This window comes from Halichoeres trimaculatus, unplaced genomic scaffold, assembly GCF_033239565.1.
Source record: "Halichoeres trimaculatus isolate MK-OKI-2021-1 unplaced genomic scaffold, fHalTri1.1 fHalTri1_scaffold_5, whole genome shotgun sequence".
Lineage (NCBI taxonomy): Eukaryota > Metazoa > Chordata > Actinopteri > Labriformes > Labridae > Halichoeres > Halichoeres trimaculatus.
In genome coordinates, this window is record NW_027437183.1 from 8,268,123 (window position 1) to 8,286,905 (window position 18,783).

Below are 18,783 nucleotides of genomic sequence, written 5' to 3' on the forward strand. Positions count from 1 at the left end.
ACAGATACTTTAAAGAAGGGACCATATACAAAAGACAATTATTCCAACAGTTGAAGTAATGAATCCTAGACTGTATAAAACATATTGAATACGATTTTAATTAAATAAAAAACATGAATGTGCTTAAATAATATTTTTAAAAAAGTTTAAAATAATTTAGTCATCAAAACGTTGAAATACATGTGTTTTATTTATTTATTTATTTATTTATTTATTTATTTATTTATTTATTTTTCACTTTTTATGTTTAATTCGTTACATAAGGCAAATTGAAAGAGTAAAGCTAATACATAATTAAGGGTTTATTCCTATAAAACTTATTTGTAAATACAAATTGTATAAATTAATTTATTCATCTGTTTGTTTGTTTTTCAATCTTATTCATTTTTTTATTATTATATTTTTTTTATGTTATCCCTCTTTTTTTCGTTTATTTACACTTAAAAGGACACGCCCATACAACCTCCAGTAACATCGAAAGAGATTTTCGTCGCGCTTTTCTACGTCATCAGAGTGTGTCTGGGAACATCTGATCCACCGGCAGCATGAAGCGATGGTGGAGGACCGGAGCGACCTTGCTGATCGGAGCCGGACTTGGTGCTTCGGTGACCTGCCTGGTGCGTTCCAGAGACGGGCAGGAAGAAGCCGAGAACGACGGTCTGTTAAGCCGAATCCCGGTTCTCCCGGTACCGAGTGTCCAGGCGTCCGAGTTAACGGTTAGAAGAGCGTGTGTGTGCGCGTGCGTGAATGTGTTTGTGTAATTCTTTATTTCAGTTTCGTTTCTAAAACTGTTGAAATATTTTTCCAGTTAATATTAAACACAAACTGATTTATACTTGTTTATACTAATTTTTAAATGAAGAAAATAGAACAATAATTATCGTGAAGGACTTTGGAGCACCATGTTTGCATCCTTTTGTGTGTTTGTGCAGAAGACAAACAACACGATCATGTGCTCATGAACAAATAGCAGCACAGACTCAAACTTAACAGAAAGTTTAGAGCCTTTTATTTATTCATTAAACTGATAACAGAACATCATTTAGGTGTGTTTCACTTGTAGAATACAACTATAGGATTATGATAAATGCCAACAAAAACACTTAAAAAGTTGTGTCTAAAACTGTGAACTTTTTATTTTACTTACGTACTTACTGCTGAATGAAATAAAACACTTTAAGACAAAATTATGTGATACTGTATATTAAACATTCATCTTCCTGTACTTGAAGGTCATTGATGTGTTTTGTTGTCCAGGTAAGCCAAGGTGGGCCAGGAATTGTGATGAAATATGGCTTTCCCTCTATGGCCAATATCAAGACCAGAGAGTCCTACGTTACCTCATATGATCCCCGCACCCGCACTGCATCATGGGTAATAGAGAGGCTAAACCCTGCAGTTGTCAACGGCTCATCTGACAGAAAGTACTGCGATTTTAAAGAGGATGACAGGTAAATATTTGAAGGACAGGCAGTGCTTGAGACTTTGGGCCTCGCTTTGTGAAAAGTCTTCAATCTTTTTAACTCTTTCTCCTTCCCACAGTGTGCACATGTTTCACAGAGCAACTAATGCTGACTACAGGGGGAGCGGCTTCGACAGAGGTCACCTGGCTGCTGCAGGCAATCACAAGTGGAGTCAGAAAGCCATGGAGGACACCTTCTACCTGAGCAACATAGCACCACAGGTAGACACCTTAGAAAGAATTCATTCCAAGTTTGGAATTTGGCAGCTAATAACTCTAGAATTGCATATTTTTCAGCATTTCAAGGTCTGATTCACAGTGATGTTATATGAGCCCAGAAGCAGACTGAAGAGTCACATATGGTCTGTGTTTGTTTTCAGAACCCTCACCTGAACCAGAAAAGCTGGAACAATCTGGAGAAAATGTGTCGCTCTCTGACTAAAAGTTACCTCAACGTTTACGTCTGCACTGGACCACTCTACCTGCCCAGGTAACATCTGGTTCTGTTCATTTTGGTCAAATGTTGTTTGGGAAGAGCCACAGTATGACAACATCTGTTGTGCTTGTATTTTAGGCCGGAGGCTGATGGGAAATTGTACGTGCGATATCAGGTCATAGGGAAAAACCACGTCGCTGTACCAACACATTTCTTCAAGGTAAGTCCACCTCAGATGCTGCTGGTCCAACACGTATGAGTTTTCATCAAGTGACCTAGGTACATCTTTCTGAAAACTCACCTGTTGCTTCTCTTCAGGTGCTGATCCTGGAGCAGTCAGACGGCAGGGGGGTGGAGCTTCGGTCTTATGTTTTCCCAAATGAACCAGTGGATGAGAAGATTCCTCCGGAGCGTTTTCTGGTTCCAATAGAAACCATCGAGAGAGCGTCAGGACTTCTGTTTGTCCCAAACATCATGAAGAGGACAAGCACCCTGCAGGCTATCACTAGCAGATGAACTACACTACCTACCATGCATTGTTGCTCCATGAACAATGGTATTGTCAGCACAAGTATCAGACCAACTATCATGACTCATAGAAAAATAATAATAATGACAGGCATGAACGTAGGATGGACTGAGTCATCCATAATCCCTTGGTGTGGTAGACTGAAAAGCCTGTATGACAGCAGGCTTTGAGTACACAAAATCCCTGTTCTAGTGCAGAATTAAAGAAACATATTAATTTATTGCTGGAGAAATGTTGGAATTTTATCATTTTTAATTACAGAAATGCTATATATGCATTTATCTATACGATAATATCTAAATACATCTAATGTAATACACTTATACCTCCTGCAGAACTGACAGTTTGTAAAAATGAATGAACAATTCTCAGTGTTTTCTCTGGTGTTACACAGATCATGCTATCACTGTTGATGTAAAGCTTTATGTAAGAAGAATCAGGGAATGTATTAAACAGGTCATCATGTTCTACCTACTCTTAACGTCTTTTTGTTCTGGAGATAGGTAATCAGTTTTTTATACATTAAAAAGCAGTCATTTACCTTTAATTCTACAGTTTCATTTAGCAGACACTTTTGTCCAAAGCAATGTACAACACAAGTAAAACTTTGGACAGAAGGGAAAGCCTAGTGCGATAAAGTGCTACAAGTTATTTAGCTGCAGGTGCTGCCATTAAGTGCAAGAAGATTTTCCTCCCTGTGTATAATAATCGAGCCAACTAACCACAATTAATTGCTGCAACGATATACTTCAACCTTCAGCAACATTTAATAATGAGTGCTGAAAATTCACCAAGAGCTGTGTCTGACTCATTCTGCCCCTGAGGACAAAGAGAAGGGTCAGTTTAAATGCTTAATTCATAGTAATTTACACAATGTCATTACTGTTGTTGCTTTAATAATAATAATACATTTTAATTGTAATGCACTTTAAATTTTCACAATCTCAAAGTGCTACAGAGTAAGACACAATTAAAAACTGTACAAAATAAAAAAAAACACCTTAAAAATCCTTTTAAGGAATAATTTCTAGGAGAATAATGGAGAGCCCAGTACTGACAACTAGCTGAATGCTTTTTTAAAGAGATAAGTTTTAAGATTTCTTTTGAAATCTTCTGTAGTCTGTGGGGCCCTCAGGTGGTCAGAGAGGGCGTTCCACAGCCTCGGGGCAGCAGAGGAAAAGGCCCGATCGCCCATGATGTGGAGCTTAGTTCTGGGGACCCTGAGAGTGTTGGTGGCAGCAGAGCGAAGGGTACGTGAGGAGGTCTGGGGGGAGAGGAGTTCCTGCAGGTAAAGGGGGGCGTGTCCATAAATGCACTGGTGGGTGAGAAGGGAGACCTTGAACTGAATTCTGTATGTAACCAGGAGCCAGTGAAGGGATTTTAGGATGGAGGTGATGTGCTCATGCTTACCCACCCTGATCAGGATCCTGGCAGCGCTGTTCTGGATGTACTGAAGCTTCTGGATGCTCCTGCCAGAGATCCCGATGAGGAGTGTGTTGCAGTAGTCCAGCCTGGAGGAGACAAAGGTGTGAACAAGCTTCTCTGAATCTGCCAGGGTGAGTGTTGGATGGAGTTTTGCAATGTTCCTGAGATGATAGAAGGATGTCTTACAGAGGTGTTTGATGTGGGTATCAAAGGTGAGTTGAGGGTCCGTTTTGACTACCAAGTTGGTGACAGATAGAGAGAGGGGGATGTTTTAGCTGGAAAAAGTGATGCTGGTGATGGTGGAGGAGCGGAGCTGATGTTGTGTGCCAATTAGGATGGCTTCTGTTTTTGAACTGTTTAACTGTAGGAAGTTGAGTGTCATCCACGCGTCTATCTCCTCCAAGCAGGTGGTCAGTGTAGATGTTGGGGTAGTCCTGATGTACAGCTGTGTGTCATCAGCATAACAACAGAAAGGTATTCCATGTTTGCTGATGACATTTCCAAGGGGGAGCAGTTAAATGGAAAAGAGGGTGGGGCCCAATACTGAGCCCTGTGGGACCCCGCAGGTGACGCTGTGGGTGTGAGATCTAGCTTTGCCCAGGGCGACATGCTAAGTTCTGCCAGTCAGGTAGGAAGTGAACCAATGGTGAACAGTATCTGATTGTCCAATGGTGTGGTTCAGGCGGTGGAGAAGGATATCGTGGTCAACCGTGTCAAAAGCAGCTGTTAGGTCGAGGAGGATGAGTAGGTAGGGAGAGCCGGTGTCTGCTGCCATCAGGAGATCACTGGCGACCCTGACCAAGGCGGTCTCGGTGCTGTGGCCAGGGCGGAAAACGGACTGGAATTTTCAAACAAGTTATTGTCTTTGAGGTGATCCTGAAGTTGTGCTGCAACTGTTTTTTCCAAGACCTTTGACAGAAATGGGAGGTTGGAGATAAGTCTGTAGTTGGAAAGAACCTCTGGATCCAGGGAGGGTTTTTTCAGAAGTGGTCTGATGACAGCAGCTTTTAATACAGATGGGACAAGACCAGCCAGGAGGGAATGGTTTATGATTTTTTGGTGATGAGAGGAGAGATGGCAGAGATGTTGGCCTCCAGCAGGTCTGTTGGGAAAGGGTTCAAAGAACAGTAGGAAGATTTCATTGTCTTGATGATGTCCTCCACCTCTTCCTGTGTGATGATGAGGAAGAAGCAGAGGGGCTGGATAGTCTCACATGGTGAGTCGGTATTTGGAGGTAGAGACACGGTGTGGTGGAGAGGTGTGAACGGATGCTTTGTGAATTTATAATTTGAGTTGAGATTTTAGAGCACTGGTTTGATAAGTTGTTCAGTATTTCAATTACCTTTAAAACACTGGTGACATTGGTGACTTGAATACTACACTGGATCAGCCCTACGATCCGTAAAGCTTTCAATGGTGGTTTCAATGGATGTATAAAGAAAGGAAACAAGGCACACACAAGGGGAAAAAAAAGTGGTTCTTTATAAAAATTTGGAAAACATAAAACATCTTTCCTGGGTATTCTAAGCATACTCTTAAAGGAACAATTTAAAAAAAACACTGCCTTCAGCTGGAATTCAGTGATCCAAGTTATAAACAGCCAGTTTCTTCTGGCTGGTAACTGACGAACAGATCGTGGCAGGGGCAGTGCTTAAGGTTTAAAACTACCCCTCATATCATGTCTCTACACCTTTCAGCATCCTTTTTGCTGTGAGGTTAGCTAACTGTTGTCCAAATCCTCAAATTCTTCCTCATCCTGTGAGTCAAAGATGTCAGACAACTGGTACATCCTTTCTTGCAGCTCCTCCCCCTGATGCTCTTCGTCTTCTTTTTTTGCACGGGGCATTTCCTCTTCCATTACAGGAACAACTACCTCATAAAGGAAGTCAACGACCTCTGAACAATCAAGAAAAAAGCAATGTCAAAATGAGGATGGCAATGATAAATCAGTGTGTTATATTAAGAATGATAAGTCTAAGCACAATCCCAAAAAAGGATGAGATGCCTTGTAAAATTTCAAAAGCTATGACCTTTGTCGAGCTGCGAGCTACAAAGTTTTCTGTGACTAACCTCCGAAGGACAAACAGGGCCAGTGAGGAACTCTTGTTTTTTTCAGACGGAGGAAACTCTTCTGGACACACACAGGGGTTGAATTACTGGAACACAACACAGGACTACTTTTAGTACAGCAGCTCAGACTGCACATTTATTACCAAATGTATTACCATTAGCACACAGAAAAAAGACTTCATAGACTCATTACTTCTATGACATAACAAGTAATCTGTCAGTGTGACAAAGACCCTTTTAAGTCCCCAGAGAATTTATCAAGGGCTCATGTGAGCTCAGACAATCTAAAAAATGAAATAAACCACAAAGAAGCTCTTGAATAGCAGATTCAGTCCCAATCAGCTGACTGAACCTTGTAACAGATCTGAAAGTTTCCACCTGAACTCACCCAATAGCCTTTGCGACCTCGTGCCAGTCAACATCTGCTTGATCGTCTACATTCATGTTATACAACCTAAAAGATACAAAATGTGACCATTATTGGTAATAGGACAAGTAAACGGTCATATCCCTGCTTAACTTTGTTTACAAGCTTTACATAGCAAAACAAAACTTCTCTCAAAGTTATATTTTGCCACAGCCAGCATGGATCAGTGTTTTTACTGGTTCAGGGGATCTTACGTGTTAATGAGCTGGATCTTAGCCTGACATGCTTTTGCTCCTCTCTTGAAGGTGCTGTTTCCAGATGTACTAAGCTTTGTCTTCAGGAGGGAGAACCTGAAACACCAAAAAAATTAAGACACCTGAACACTGGTAACCTTGTCAGTTGAGCTCTTGAGCAAGCAGCTGTCTGCACAACTGTGCAACCACGCATTTGAACATCTGCACTGAGCTGCAACACATCTGTGTAAGCTCAAAACTAGACTGATCAAGAATGAGTTTACCCTCTTCTTATGCCTTTGGATTGTATCAGCTGTAAAAGATCCAATGTGGGTTACATCTTCAATTTTACTTTGAGCAAAATACTTCACCCTTCAATAGCATCCTCACAGGTGTACTAACCACTTGAGTCGACACTGGGACCACTGTCTGGTCTTGACCTTCTGACTGATCACCGTCCAAGGCAGGTTTTCACACAGCTGGTCTCTAGTCAGACCAGAACTCTCTGGATTCTGCTGCAACAGATCCTTCAGGTGGTCCTTCAAAGCCCCCTTTAACCTGGACACCTCATCATCGTTCCATGCACCATGACCTTGAGCTGGACAGACACATGTAGGAACAGACTCAGGTTAAAGACTTAAATTTATGTTCTAAAACATCACAGCAGTCTTTCTCCTAACATGTCCTTATTGTCTACAAACCAATTCTTCAAGGATTTGGATCACAACATCTTTTTTTTTTTTTTTACACATGACCAAACAGAATTCAGTGTTGGGCTTACTGCAGGTAGAGAAGCGTTTCTCTAGAGAGTAGATACTCCGGCCCATAATCTCTGAGATCCTCTTCCAGTCGTTACCATGACGGTTCTGTAACTTAACCAGAGTTTGAACCTCCTCATCTGAGAACCTAAAAGAGGACAGACACCACATGACTGTTATATGAGACAACTCTGATTATAAGATGTAAAAGGATCTTCAAACATCTCCGCTACAGTGAAGACTTTTTTTTCAAAGGAGCATCGCAACTAAACCCAAGTTGTCGGGTATTTTGTCTAACTTAACTTCAGACTGATTGTGAAAGTAGCACAGGTTTTAACAACATACTTCCCCATCCTGTTCCTTTCATCGAATAGCTTCCTCACTCTGGTGTTAACATGATCACATATCCGTGGGATCCCTTCAGCTGGGGAGAGATAGCCAAACATTAGGAGACGACGTGGGATCACTGCTCTTCACTCTTTTCCCATAATAACAATGATTGCAAATGTGTCTGTACCAATTCTCTCCACGTAGTGATGGTGTTTCCGCAGCCTCTTGATCTCCACCTCTTCTTCTTTGAACCTTTCTGGAAACACAACCTTTTCGACCGAGTCGATGCCTATCAGAGCCTGGAAATCTGCCATGTTCTTCCTGATTTGTTGGTTCTCTTCTTCAGTGAACTTCCCTTTACGCACAGGAATGCCTGCAAAAAAAGAAAACAGCAGTTTGTCTTACGAAGATTCGTTCTTTTAATAGCTTGTACTTCATATTATTGTTTTTATTGTCACCAACAACCTGCTGAAGTATTAAAGAATGTATTTAAGTCACTGACAGTAATGACGGAATAAAGAGGCAGGATTTAATACTTCTTTTTCGCACATGTATATTGATACACTTCAATTTTTGATATTACAATTTGTTGGGGTTTTTATTTACATGTTTGATAAGAGGAAAAATCAATCAGTCTTACTGTCTGCAGTATTCCTACCTTCCTTTTTGAACTCCCTGAAGCGTGGCAGATCCAGTCTGAGCAGTCTACTGATTTTTTCATCATTGAATTTTCTTATATCTGGCAGAAACTCCTCCATCTCATCCAACACTTTAGAATCAAACCTGTAAAGACAAAACACTCACTGTTAAAACTAAGCTCTGAAATACCTACAGAAATACTTATGAGATGAAGGTGAAATGTTCTTTATAAGCATTTTTTTCTATCTTATGATAAAAACCTTTTATTCTCATGAAAATTAAAAAAGAAAAACACTCACACATCATCTGCAGGTGAATCTCTCGGTCCGGTTCTTTTCTGTGCCCCTTTAGTCTGTTTTCTTTTCAAACCTACTTGAGTTCTAACTGAAGCCGAGGAGTTTGTGTTGTTCTGGTGTTCTACAGCATGCACTTCTTCCACCTCTACGTCCCCTTTTCTCTCCTTCTTCTTTTTCCGTACACTGTTGGTTTTAGCCAACACTGCAGGGTTTGTGTCTCCAGCATGGTTGTCGGTTGTTTCTATGAGTTCTTCAATCACAGAGTTTTCTTCCACAGCATGAATCTCTTCATCCTCCTGTTCCTGAGTTCTCCTCTTCTTCTTCTTTGCACTGTTGGTTTCAGTGATACTTTTGATTGTGGAGTCTTCTTCTGTAGCATGCATTTCTTCCTCCTCTTCTACCAGTTTTCTCTTCTTCTTTTTCTTCTTTTTTGCGTTGTCAGTTTGAGCCAACACTGCAGGGTCTTCATTCACAGTGTCTTCCTCTTCAGCATGCAATTCTTCCTCTTCTTTTCTCTTTTTCTTCTTCTTCTTCTTCTTCATTCCCAACAGCACAGAGTCACCTTCTCCACCATGCTGGTTAGCTGTTTCTGTGTCAACACTCTCTTCACACAAAGTTTGCTTTATTTTTTTCTTCTTTGTTTCAGCCCCAGATTCTTCCGGGACAATATCAGTCTCTTCCTCTCCTTGCATATGCCTCTTCTTCTTCTTTTTCTTCACACTGTTACCTCCTGAGGAGAGCCCAGAATCAGTTTCTCCTGCATGCTGGTCTGCTGTTTCTTTCACAGATCCTTCTGGGACATTTTGAATCTCTTCCTCATCCTGCTCCTGTGTTTTCTTTTTCTTCTTCTTTTTTTTCCCAGTGGTAATTTCCATCAGCACAGAGTCACCTTCTTCACCTTGCTGGTGAGCTGTTTCGGTGTTATTACTTTCTTCACACAAAATTTGCTTTTGTTTTTTTTTCTCTGAATCGTTCAAAGAATCGTCTGGGAGAACATGCAATTGTTCCTCTTCCTGCTCCCTGTGTTTCTTCTTCTTCTTCTTCTTACTGCTCATATATGCATCAGAAGCAGGGGAGTTCATGATGGCAGAAGGAAGCTACGAGAGAGAAAGTGAAGAATGTAAGTTAATTTTTTCATTCCCATAGATGTAAGAGAGATAAAGAAACTGTTAGTTGAAACGTTTTAATGTGATCTGGACTACAGCTAATGCTGAGCTGCTACATGGGACCAAGGTTGTAATAGTTAACTAAAATGAAACTAAATACGAAAACTAAGATTTAAAATACATTGCAGTTAACTAATACTAATAAAAACTAGAAAAGAAAACAAAAACAATAAGTAAACTAAAAGTGTATCTTGTATTCACAAAACTAACTGAAACTAACTAAAATGATAGACAAAATTCCCTTAGTTTAAGTTTCTGACAACATTAATAGCCTTTAGGATTTAAATTAATCCGACACATTTTCCCAACCAATTTTAGACAGTTTTAGGCAGTTGTCAGTGCCGTACAGCACCATCATAACGGCGTAGAGGGATGAGCTTGTTTACTGCACTGACTGGCTGTGCGCTGTGCTGCGACGAAACGTAGTGGAGCAATGAATTAGAGCATCTGTAATAGTTTAATTGTTACAGAGTCCAAGTTTTTATTGTATTTGAGTCTGCCTTTATTGTTGCAGAGTCTAAGTTTTTATTTATTGAAGCTCAAATTATATTGTTTTTTGATAATTTATGTTAATATTACTTTTATGTAATTTAAGTCAACATTATTTTATATAATTGATGCTTATATTTTTTATACTAAGTTTATATTATTTTTATGTGTTTAAGGCAGCAGCCAACATTTCGGTATCAGCATTGACTGAGCAGTGAGCACTATGTTGGACTTGAAAATAAACAGAATGACAAAATATTTACTCTGACCTTTTTGAATCCTGCACCTGGTTAATAAGGTATGAAAAAACTAAAATCTAAACTAAAACTAAACTAAAACTAAGCCTTGTTGCAAAAATCAAAACTAAATAAAAACTAGAATGCCTGCTCTAAAACTAATTAAAACCAAACTGTAATGGAAAATAAAATGTCAAAACTAACTAAAACTAAACTATAATGACAAATCCAAAACTATTTTAACCTTGCATGGGAAAGAACAGTTATGACAGGTTTAAGCAAATGCTTTTGGATTCATTTTCACACACAAGTGCTTGCTCATTTTTGGACCATGTTTCGTTGAGCATATTACACAGTGAACATATCACTCAAAACTGCAGTTGTTTAAAAACTAACTTCCAAAAATGTCTGTGAACACAGCTCATTGCTACAATGCAAGAGCATTTTTAAACAGTTCCATATAAAAAGGAACCCACAAAAATGTTGCATAAATTCGTAAATGTATGACGAAAAAATGCCCCGGAGGTGCAGGATCGATCTTGGTATCGATTCTGTAACCCCTGTTATGTTGCCCCTTGTAATATAACGAAACTGCTTTAAACCTACGCCCGATGAAACATCTGATCATCGTGACCCCGTTTTAAATCTCTACATCTGCAAGCATCATTATTGTCTACTCATAGGGGAAAATCTGAATCAGGATTACACAAGCTGCCACTATCTATTGTTTTTGAAGTTAAATTCGTTTAACATGAAACGAAACTAACCCTATCCGCCATTCTAACCCATGACAACGTACTAAAAAGGATCTGATGGGACCCGTGATCCTGAGCAACAGAGCATCTACTTAAGACAGGACCAAGCTCCAAAAATATCGTCAAATGAAGCCAATACCTGTGAGAAGGAACGATTCCAACACGGAGAGCGAATACCAAATCGGATTTTAGATGCTAACGTTTAGATATGGTCAAAAGTTCTGAATTCACTTGGTGAACGAAGTCTCCGGTCGCTAGCGTCACACGTGCAAACGGTTACAACGCTGTTTGTTTTCTTCCGGGTTTTTTAATGCGCATGCGTGGTGGCGCCTCTTGAAATGTAGACATTGAGGCCCGTTAGCTCCACCATCGGGTAAAACTGAAAACTACACCTTTTGTACCATTTTTTTCCCCAATCAGTTCTGTGATATCTGCGAGTTTTTTTGTATAAATCAGTCTCGACCCATCATATTGTATTTTTATAGGCTATTTTTCATCACACAGCAGCGGTTGGCTTGATGTCATGGTGTTTTAGGCGGGAAAACCACGGGGCAAGAGTTACAACCAGTGTATGGTTACAACAGACTAACAAGACAGGTAAGAGAGTTTAAAATGTTGGATATGATACGAAAATATAGTTAATTCATGAAGTGATTGATAAACAGATCACTGTATGAGAAATGAGGGTCCAGAAGGACGGACAAATTGAAAAGAAAATGCCTGAGACTAACAGTGACAAAGCAAAAGTGAATCGCTATCACTTCTATGTTGTTTCAGTTTAATGTGAGGAAGAAAAGCTAGCTTATTTTCAGAAGTGAAATAGACATGAATGTACCTCAGACTCTGGGCGTTTTTTTAGATTTCTTTTCAAGCCTTTATTTGGAGAGAATAGGACAATTGATCGAGTTGGAAACAGGTTGAAATGGGGAGTGACATGCGGAAAACAGGCCGCATACTGGATTCCAACCCAGGCACCCACTCCAGCAAACCTCATTAGGCACAACCCAGACTGCTAGGCCGTCTGTGCCCCAACACACTATTTTTAACAGAGGAAAGTCTGATGACTTCTAAGTCAATAGCATCATCACTGTTTTGTATTTTCTCTCAATTGCTAATTCAATTGTCTGTTCATTCAACTGCTGTATTTTATCATTGTTTCTTTTCATTTCAAATTAATTTGTCAATTCACCCCAGACGTGATCCAGAGGTTTTTTCTGTGAATTAATTGGAGTAAAGGTCTCATTCATTAACTCTTCCTGCTCCTAATCAGTTAGTGAGAGTGAAATTAAAATATGACTGAGTTTTCTGGGAAATCAAATGCAAACATGTTTATATCAAGTAATGTTAAAATCCTTAACTGTGAGGACTCACTACAGGACTTGTATCAATATGGATCCAATTTCATCAATTCTTTGTAAACCTAGTTTGTCACAGACACGAATCAGACTGGGCCTTAAATGAAATTTGATGATGGCTTACATTGTATTTATGATTCAGTGGTTACGAGAACAAGAAAAACAGTTTTTATGTGATCGATGTGGTTGCATCACGGTCATCTAGAAACTTCATAGATAAATTTCTACTTCCCCTTTTATTGCACATGGGGCACAAGGGCATTGAACATCTTTATGACTTTTATTGTCATTTAAAAAAGCAGCGGTATTAATTACAGTGTTACATGACCAGCTAAAACCTCCTCACAGGAGCCTTAAGTTGTTAAAGTGAGGCCTATACATTTTCTTTATACCCAAAACATTAGTAAGGATCATAAATGAAATATTTTAAATTTGTTGTTACATCAATATTAAACAACTGTCAGTTCATGACAACACTGGAGGAACATTTAACTACCAAAGTCAGGAACACCAAAACAAGCACCAAATCATACAGTCATTCAGGGCCATTTTGCCAGTCCAAGATCTGGCCCTGTGCTGTTTCTTCGATTTGGGTCTTTTATTGCTGTTTACATTAGACGAGTGGTTGATGTTTCCTCATCAACAACAGTGGGTTCCAGTCTGAATCCCGCAGGTGGATGGGTTAAAACAACAGCCCAAAACATTTGAAATGTCCATCAAAAAACAAGACGTGAACACTTCCCCATACATCCGAAACACAGAAATGATGCAGGACCTTGTACCCAGTCAAACATTGTCCCTGCCAGTCTCCCAAAACCCTTAAGGTTCTGATGTTCATCATTGAGGATGATGATGATGATGATGATGACGATGACGGGGAGAGGAGCCAGCAGTACTGGTGTGTAGGTCGTCCTCTGTCTGTGTTACCATCATGGAGGCTCTCTGCTCGTCCATTCTCCTGGACTGAACTCTTTGAATTAAACTGAAGAAATCATCCTGACCTTCAGGAACTCCACCAACTACATCATCCAGATCAGGGAGGGAGCACCTCTGGTCCTCCATCCTGTCAGACTGAAAAGGGACAGATGGTGAGACATGCAGAAATGGAGGAGAAACTGGCTAGTGAAGTCCCTGAAATGTTTGTAGATTTTTAAAGACCGACAACCTTATACCCTGCTCTTCTCTGAAAAATGTTTCCTTGTGGCACTCTTGCCTGACTGCTATTTTTCCCAGAAGTTCTTGCATTAAAGTTCTATACCCTCTACCTCACCCATACCCTCTTCTTCCCTCTGTCATTTTTAAAACTGTGCTTTTGTTCTTTCTTGTATCATATTCCCTGGACCTGGACCCCATTCTTTCATTTACCCTGTTAACTCAGTCACCTTGTTTGGTACTTACATACCATTTTTCTGTTTCTTACTGTAAACCTACCCCATTCCTACCTTAGCCAAATTTTGCCCCTTTTATTTCTTGTATCCAGTCCAATAAAGCCTATTCATACCCATATTGTGTGCACTCGAATATCCAGTTCAGACTACTTTTTTTTTTTTTTGGTTTGCATTCAATTTTCTGTTTAACACCTTCCCAGACAATCTTACCAATCAATTTTCTCCTGTTCTTTCTTGTGACATGTTCAAACCTGCAACCTGCATATTCGCTTTAAAACAACCATTAATTTTTGTTTCCTTCCAAAATTTAATGCCTATTGATACCCCTACCTAGTCCTTTCAGATGTCCGGAAAGTATATCTGAAGGGACCAAGAATTTGGTAGGCCTGATAAAAAACTAGACCTGCTGCTCTTCTTGTAAAACTGATCCTTGCCCCTTTACCCACTTCAAACAAGAACTCGCTTCTAATTTGGACCTAGTTAAACTTGAATCCTATTTGGTCCTTTACCCTGATCATTTTGAAGCGAGTCAAACACGAACTTAGCCCTGTACCTTCCTGTGTTCAAATAGCATTTGTACCCTGTCCCTGTCTTGTACCAAACATGCCCATCCCTTGCTTTTGCTAGCGGGTAACGCATAAAGCCTGTTCCTTCCTTGTGGTCCGTTAAAACATCGTACATTCTTTCCTTTTTGCTGTGTTGAACTGATCAGTACTGGGAAACACCAGAAAGGCAACTTAAAGATGGAAACAAAAGTAGTTTCATTTGCCTGACACCAAAGCCAAATAACCAAGGAAGTTTCCCTAAAATAGATACAATGACATCCTGGCTGGTACCTGATAATGTATGAGCATGTAATAGAAGTCCAGACTGGGTAGTGCAGGCTGATCCGAGCTGCAGGCCCCACATGGGGCAACTGCTCCTGGATCAGGCAGCAAGCTGACACTGGCTCTCTGGTCATCCAGTCTCTGACCCTGGCACTCCAGGATCAAGTCTAACAAGGCCTCAGGCTCCTCCTGTTGACTGCTCCTACGCTACAGCAACAATGTAAGGATCAATCATGGGTTATAAAACATGCCTGGGACACTAGGAAACAGGAAAACTTTTGATCTAGTCAAGCATTTAGCACTAGCAGTAGAAGGTTATAGTTACCTTACTCTTGGAAGATGAAGCTCTTGTCCTGGAGCTCAGAGCAGAGCTAAGACTCTGACCCCTGGGTCTTGTAGAGCTGCCTCCAGGATTTGGACTAGATGTAGGAGTAATAAGACCAACAAGGGTCCTAAGGGGTGAGCTTGAGGCCGAAGTTCTGCCACTGGGTGTTGACTGGGACTGGGGTGCTGCCCTGGTGTTTCTAGGACTCGGGTACCCTGTTGTAGTCTCCAAGCTGCCATTATGGTGGGGGTGTGGAGAGCTTTTTGATGATGTCACCACGATTGTCCCATTCTGATGAGAAGGTGAAGACAGGGAGGGAGAGGGTACACCTGAGAGTTTTTTGTCAGCCATGATGAAGCTGTGGAGGTGTTGGCAGGGCTAAACCCCTTGTTTTCATCAGTGAGAGGCACTTAACCTAGAAAAAATAGACAAGTGACCACAGGTGAGACAGAATTCTACTTTCGGAAAGAGTCTGGGCAACTACAAGAACTGCATTCTCTGGACATATGAAAAGTCTGCCATCTGGTTGGATATACTAAGCATAGAGTTTGTTCAGCCAATTCAATGAACTGAAACGTGGTGGTGTGAAACAATCGCTTTTAGAACTGTATGAATTTTTACAATTAGGTTTGTTTAGTAGCTGTTAGTACTGCAGTATTGATGAAAGAAATTTTGCTTATGTATGATTTCCTCTTGTTGAAAGTACTTTTTGCTGATAGTACTTGAACACGTTTTCTTATACAGATTACACAAATACAATGTTTTTTTAACTATATATATATTTATTGCTTGCTAGTACTCACATATATTATATATACGTATCTTAGATTAGAAATGGAAGTAGTTTGTCGGCACAAGTTTCAGAAAACTCTGGCCATGTCCACACGTAGTCAGATATTTGGGAAAAGGCATATATTTTCATACGTTTAGACCTGTCATCCACACGAAACCGCAGCTTTGAGTCACTAAAAACTCCAGTTTTGTGGTTTAGTGTGGACCCCTGTAAACAGAGTTTTCTACAGTGGCCTAAAGGTGTCAGCCACTTTGCAAAAGCAACAACACCAATGCTAACGCAACAACCCGAATATAAACACCACAATGTAAATGCAAAAGCCACTACACAAACGCAAACACCACAACACGAACGCAAAAGCCAAACACAATGGAAGTACAGCCTTAACGTAAGTTAAAAGTACGGGTATCCTAACGGACACAGAAAAGTTATGAAAGTAAGTTAATGATTGTTTTCTTCTACAACTTAAGCTTTGATAAATATAGCTCAAATACTAATGTAAATGAAGAAATATAGGTACTATAAAGGATACCAAAAGGTGACTACCCTTACGAAGCTTTATTTATCTTAGATGAAGTAAATCATTTACTTACTTTTAGAACTTTTCTGCTTACGTTTGGGTAAGTCACTTCTTTTAACTTTTGTTGTGGCTGTACTCCCATTGTGTTGTGGCATTTGTATTTGTGTTGTAGCTTTTGCAAATCGTCAGACACCCACCAGCCACTGTAGTTCTCAGTTCCCAAACGTCACAGCTGAATGACAGGGGCTAATTCTGATTGGCTGGCACAGGTTCAAGTATGGGTTTGGCATGCCTCAAGCCGCACTTATCGGCGGATTTGCCCACTGCTGTGTGGGCAAAAGTATTTTTAAAAACTAACGAGGGGGGGGGGTATTCATTTTTGAAAATACCTGGTTACATTTGGACATGGCCTCTGTGTCTGCAAAGGTCTCTGGAAACCTCTTTGCCTTTTCGTGGGGTACTTCGTGTGTAGTGGCACAGTGAAATTCCTCATATGAATGGCCTTTAACCACCTGCAGCTGTGCTCTTACAGCAGCAAGGTGTGCCCCTAAAGCAAGTGAGACCCACGCTTTGAGATGTATTGCTCTTGGTTGGGGGTGTCCAGGACTGTCCTTTGTGTGTGTACCTCACGTTTATTGGACCGAGACATATGTAGGGTATGACCTTTAATTACTAAAAAATAAATTCATATAAATATATTTATATCTTTACAAACAGCCAATGAAAAACTGTTAAAGAGAGGAGGGTTGTCTTAAAGGTCGTTTACATAATTGAAAACGCATACTTTGATTTCTGGGGGTGCCACTTTGCTGGCTCATGATTCTTGATTTTTTGATTCTACACTTAGTGCAATTTGGAATATTGGACTTAAGCTTAAAGAGATTTCAAAGTTTAGCAGTCATTTAAGACGGAGCCCCGGCTTTGAAGATCTGCTTCAATTTTATCCACAAAAAAGACATGACAGCATCTCAATATTAATAAGCTGTTTTTCTAAGCATGTCCATTACATCCTAATGGCACAATATCCTGTCAATGTGATGCAGAATATTGTCCTAAAATATCTGTCAAGACAATATTGGGGTTACATATTGTCATGCAAGTTTATCCAGCAAATCAGGAAATGTATATTTGCTGTGACCTCCATTTTCAGCCCTCTGACAAGTTGAAATTGTTTTCCATCAGAATTCATCATATCCTCCAGAAAGATACCTCAACCAAATTAAAAAGAACTGCAGAAAATACCCCAAATAATTTCCAAAGCTCTCTGGTTTTAAACAGTCCAGCTTAAAGTAGACCAGCTCCGGTCTGCTTTCATTCAGCTTCAGCAGAAGTAGGTCAACAACAACACAAACCACAGAGTGTCTAATCACATTTACAACACAAAAGACAGCCACACACTGACTGACACACACACACACACACACACACACACACACACACACACACACACACACACACACACACACACACACAAATGCCTTAATAAACAGTGTCACTGCGTTCACGTCTTTTAAAGGTTTGTTCAGTAAATTAAGAGTCTCCAGCCTCATCTAGTGGTTGTTAGAGGAAATTATGCAAAGTTACAGAGTGGCCACACCAGCAGAAGTCCAGATAGTCTAAATCAAACCAAATTACAGCAAACCATCATTGAAAAGTCTGTATTTTCAAAGTTTTGATACTGTCTGGCATAGAAACAAGATAGACATCAAAATAAAATCGATTCAAACCTCTTTTTGCTGGTTGCTCTTTTAATCAATGACAAATCCAATGTTTGAATAAATCTTGTGTCCAAGCTACTTCACCTCAACATCAGAAAGTTTCCTCAACTTCTCGTAGACGTTTCCTCTTCTTTTATCTTCTGTTTCAGCTTTCCCTTCCTCTGGTTCCTTCGTCCCACAGTTTGAAATCTGGTCATCGGCTGCTGCATACACGTATGCACTATAACACACAAACACACACATACACACACCGACACAATGAAAGAGGGAGAGAGAGGGCAAACTCCCCCTCTGGGCTTACATCACGGTTGCTATAACAACTAAAGAGAGGCTTCCAAATCCTGCCTCCAAAAGACACACACACACAGACGACACACATACACACACACACAACAACACACAGAGACACGCACACATACATTCCTGCATTGTTAAGATCCATTCAGTCGAACCCAGAGAATGCTGCTCTGGTGCTGTGGGCCTCAAACACACACACACACACACACACACACACACACACACACACACACACACACACACACACACACACACACACACACACACACATTAAACACAAAAACAACTACAGCAAAACACACACACTTGTAATTAGGGAAGTTACAAAAGTCTGACAAAAAGTTACAACAGACAGAGGAGTAAACATAT

General features: G+C 40.2%; 3 protein-coding genes across 3 annotated transcripts; 1 reads left to right on the plus strand and 2 right to left on the minus strand.

Annotated features, from left to right (window-relative positions):
- Window positions 1–488: 488 nt before the first annotated feature.
- endog (endonuclease G) lies at window positions 489–2,909 on the plus strand. Its single transcript, XM_074670682.1, has 6 exons — window positions 489–716; window positions 1,258–1,451; window positions 1,543–1,684; window positions 1,843–1,952; window positions 2,037–2,118; window positions 2,217–2,909. Exons 1-6 carry the CDS (start codon window positions 546–548, stop codon window positions 2,412–2,414), a joined length of 897 nt encoding a protein of 298 aa, XP_074526783.1. The 5' UTR covers window positions 489–545; the 3' UTR covers window positions 2,415–2,909.
- A 2,394-nt stretch (window positions 2,910–5,303) lies between these two features.
- On the minus strand, window positions 5,304–11,483 carry LOC141791137 (transcription termination factor 1-like). Its single transcript, XM_074671389.1, has 11 exons — window positions 11,331–11,483; window positions 8,549–9,642; window positions 8,269–8,393; window positions 7,798–7,983; window positions 7,626–7,704; window positions 7,304–7,428; window positions 6,925–7,120; window positions 6,544–6,639; window positions 6,311–6,376; window positions 5,923–6,008; window positions 5,304–5,748 (listed from the first exon to the last, which is right to left on the minus strand). The coding sequence occupies exons 2-11, from the start codon at window positions 9,625–9,627 to the stop codon at window positions 5,573–5,575; spliced, it is 2,214 nt and encodes a 737-aa protein (XP_074527490.1). The 5' UTR covers window positions 9,628–9,642; window positions 11,331–11,483; the 3' UTR covers window positions 5,304–5,572.
- Window positions 11,484–12,158: 675 nt separating this feature from the next.
- Window positions 12,159–18,348, minus strand: LOC141790097 (uncharacterized). The gene is made up of 4 exons (XM_074669734.1): window positions 18,202–18,348; window positions 15,087–15,501; window positions 14,771–14,968; window positions 12,159–13,617 (listed from the first exon to the last, which is right to left on the minus strand). Exons 2-4 carry the CDS (start codon window positions 15,435–15,437, stop codon window positions 13,384–13,386), a joined length of 783 nt encoding a protein of 260 aa, XP_074525835.1. The 5' UTR covers window positions 15,438–15,501; window positions 18,202–18,348; the 3' UTR covers window positions 12,159–13,383.
- Between the last annotated feature and the right edge of the window lie 435 nt (window positions 18,349–18,783).

Bases quoted from the DNA above. Each gene is read 5' to 3' on its own strand.
- LOC141791137 (XM_074671389.1), bottom strand. From the start codon at position 9,627: ATGAACTCCCCTGCTTCTGATGCATATATGAGCAGTAAGAAGAAGAAG. The intron at 8,394-8,548 runs GTGAGTGTTTTT...TTGTCTTTACAG, and splicing joins GATTCACCTGCAGATGATGT to GTTTGATTCTAAAGTGTTGG. The intron at 6,377-6,543 runs GTAAGATCCCCT...TGTATCTTTTAG, and splicing joins AAGATCCAGCTCATTAACAC to GTTGTATAACATGAATGTAG.
- LOC141790097 (XM_074669734.1), bottom strand. From the start codon at position 15,437: ATGGCTGACAAAAAACTCTCAGGTGTACCCTCTCCCTCCCTGTCTTCA. The intron at 14,969-15,086 runs GTAACTATAACC...TTGTTGCTGTAG, and splicing joins CTTCATCTTCCAAGAGTAAG to CGTAGGAGCAGTCAACAGGA. The intron at 13,618-14,770 runs GTACCAGCCAGG...GTCCCTTTTCAG, and splicing joins ACATGCTCATACATTATCAG to TCTGACAGGATGGAGGACCA.
- endog (XM_074670682.1), top strand. From the start codon at position 546: ATGAAGCGATGGTGGAGGACCGGAGCGACCTTGCTGATCGGAGCCGGA. The intron at 1,685-1,842 runs GTAGACACCTTA...GTTTGTTTTCAG, and splicing joins TGAGCAACATAGCACCACAG to AACCCTCACCTGAACCAGAA. The intron at 2,119-2,216 runs GTAAGTCCACCT...GCTTCTCTTCAG, and splicing joins TACCAACACATTTCTTCAAG to GTGCTGATCCTGGAGCAGTC.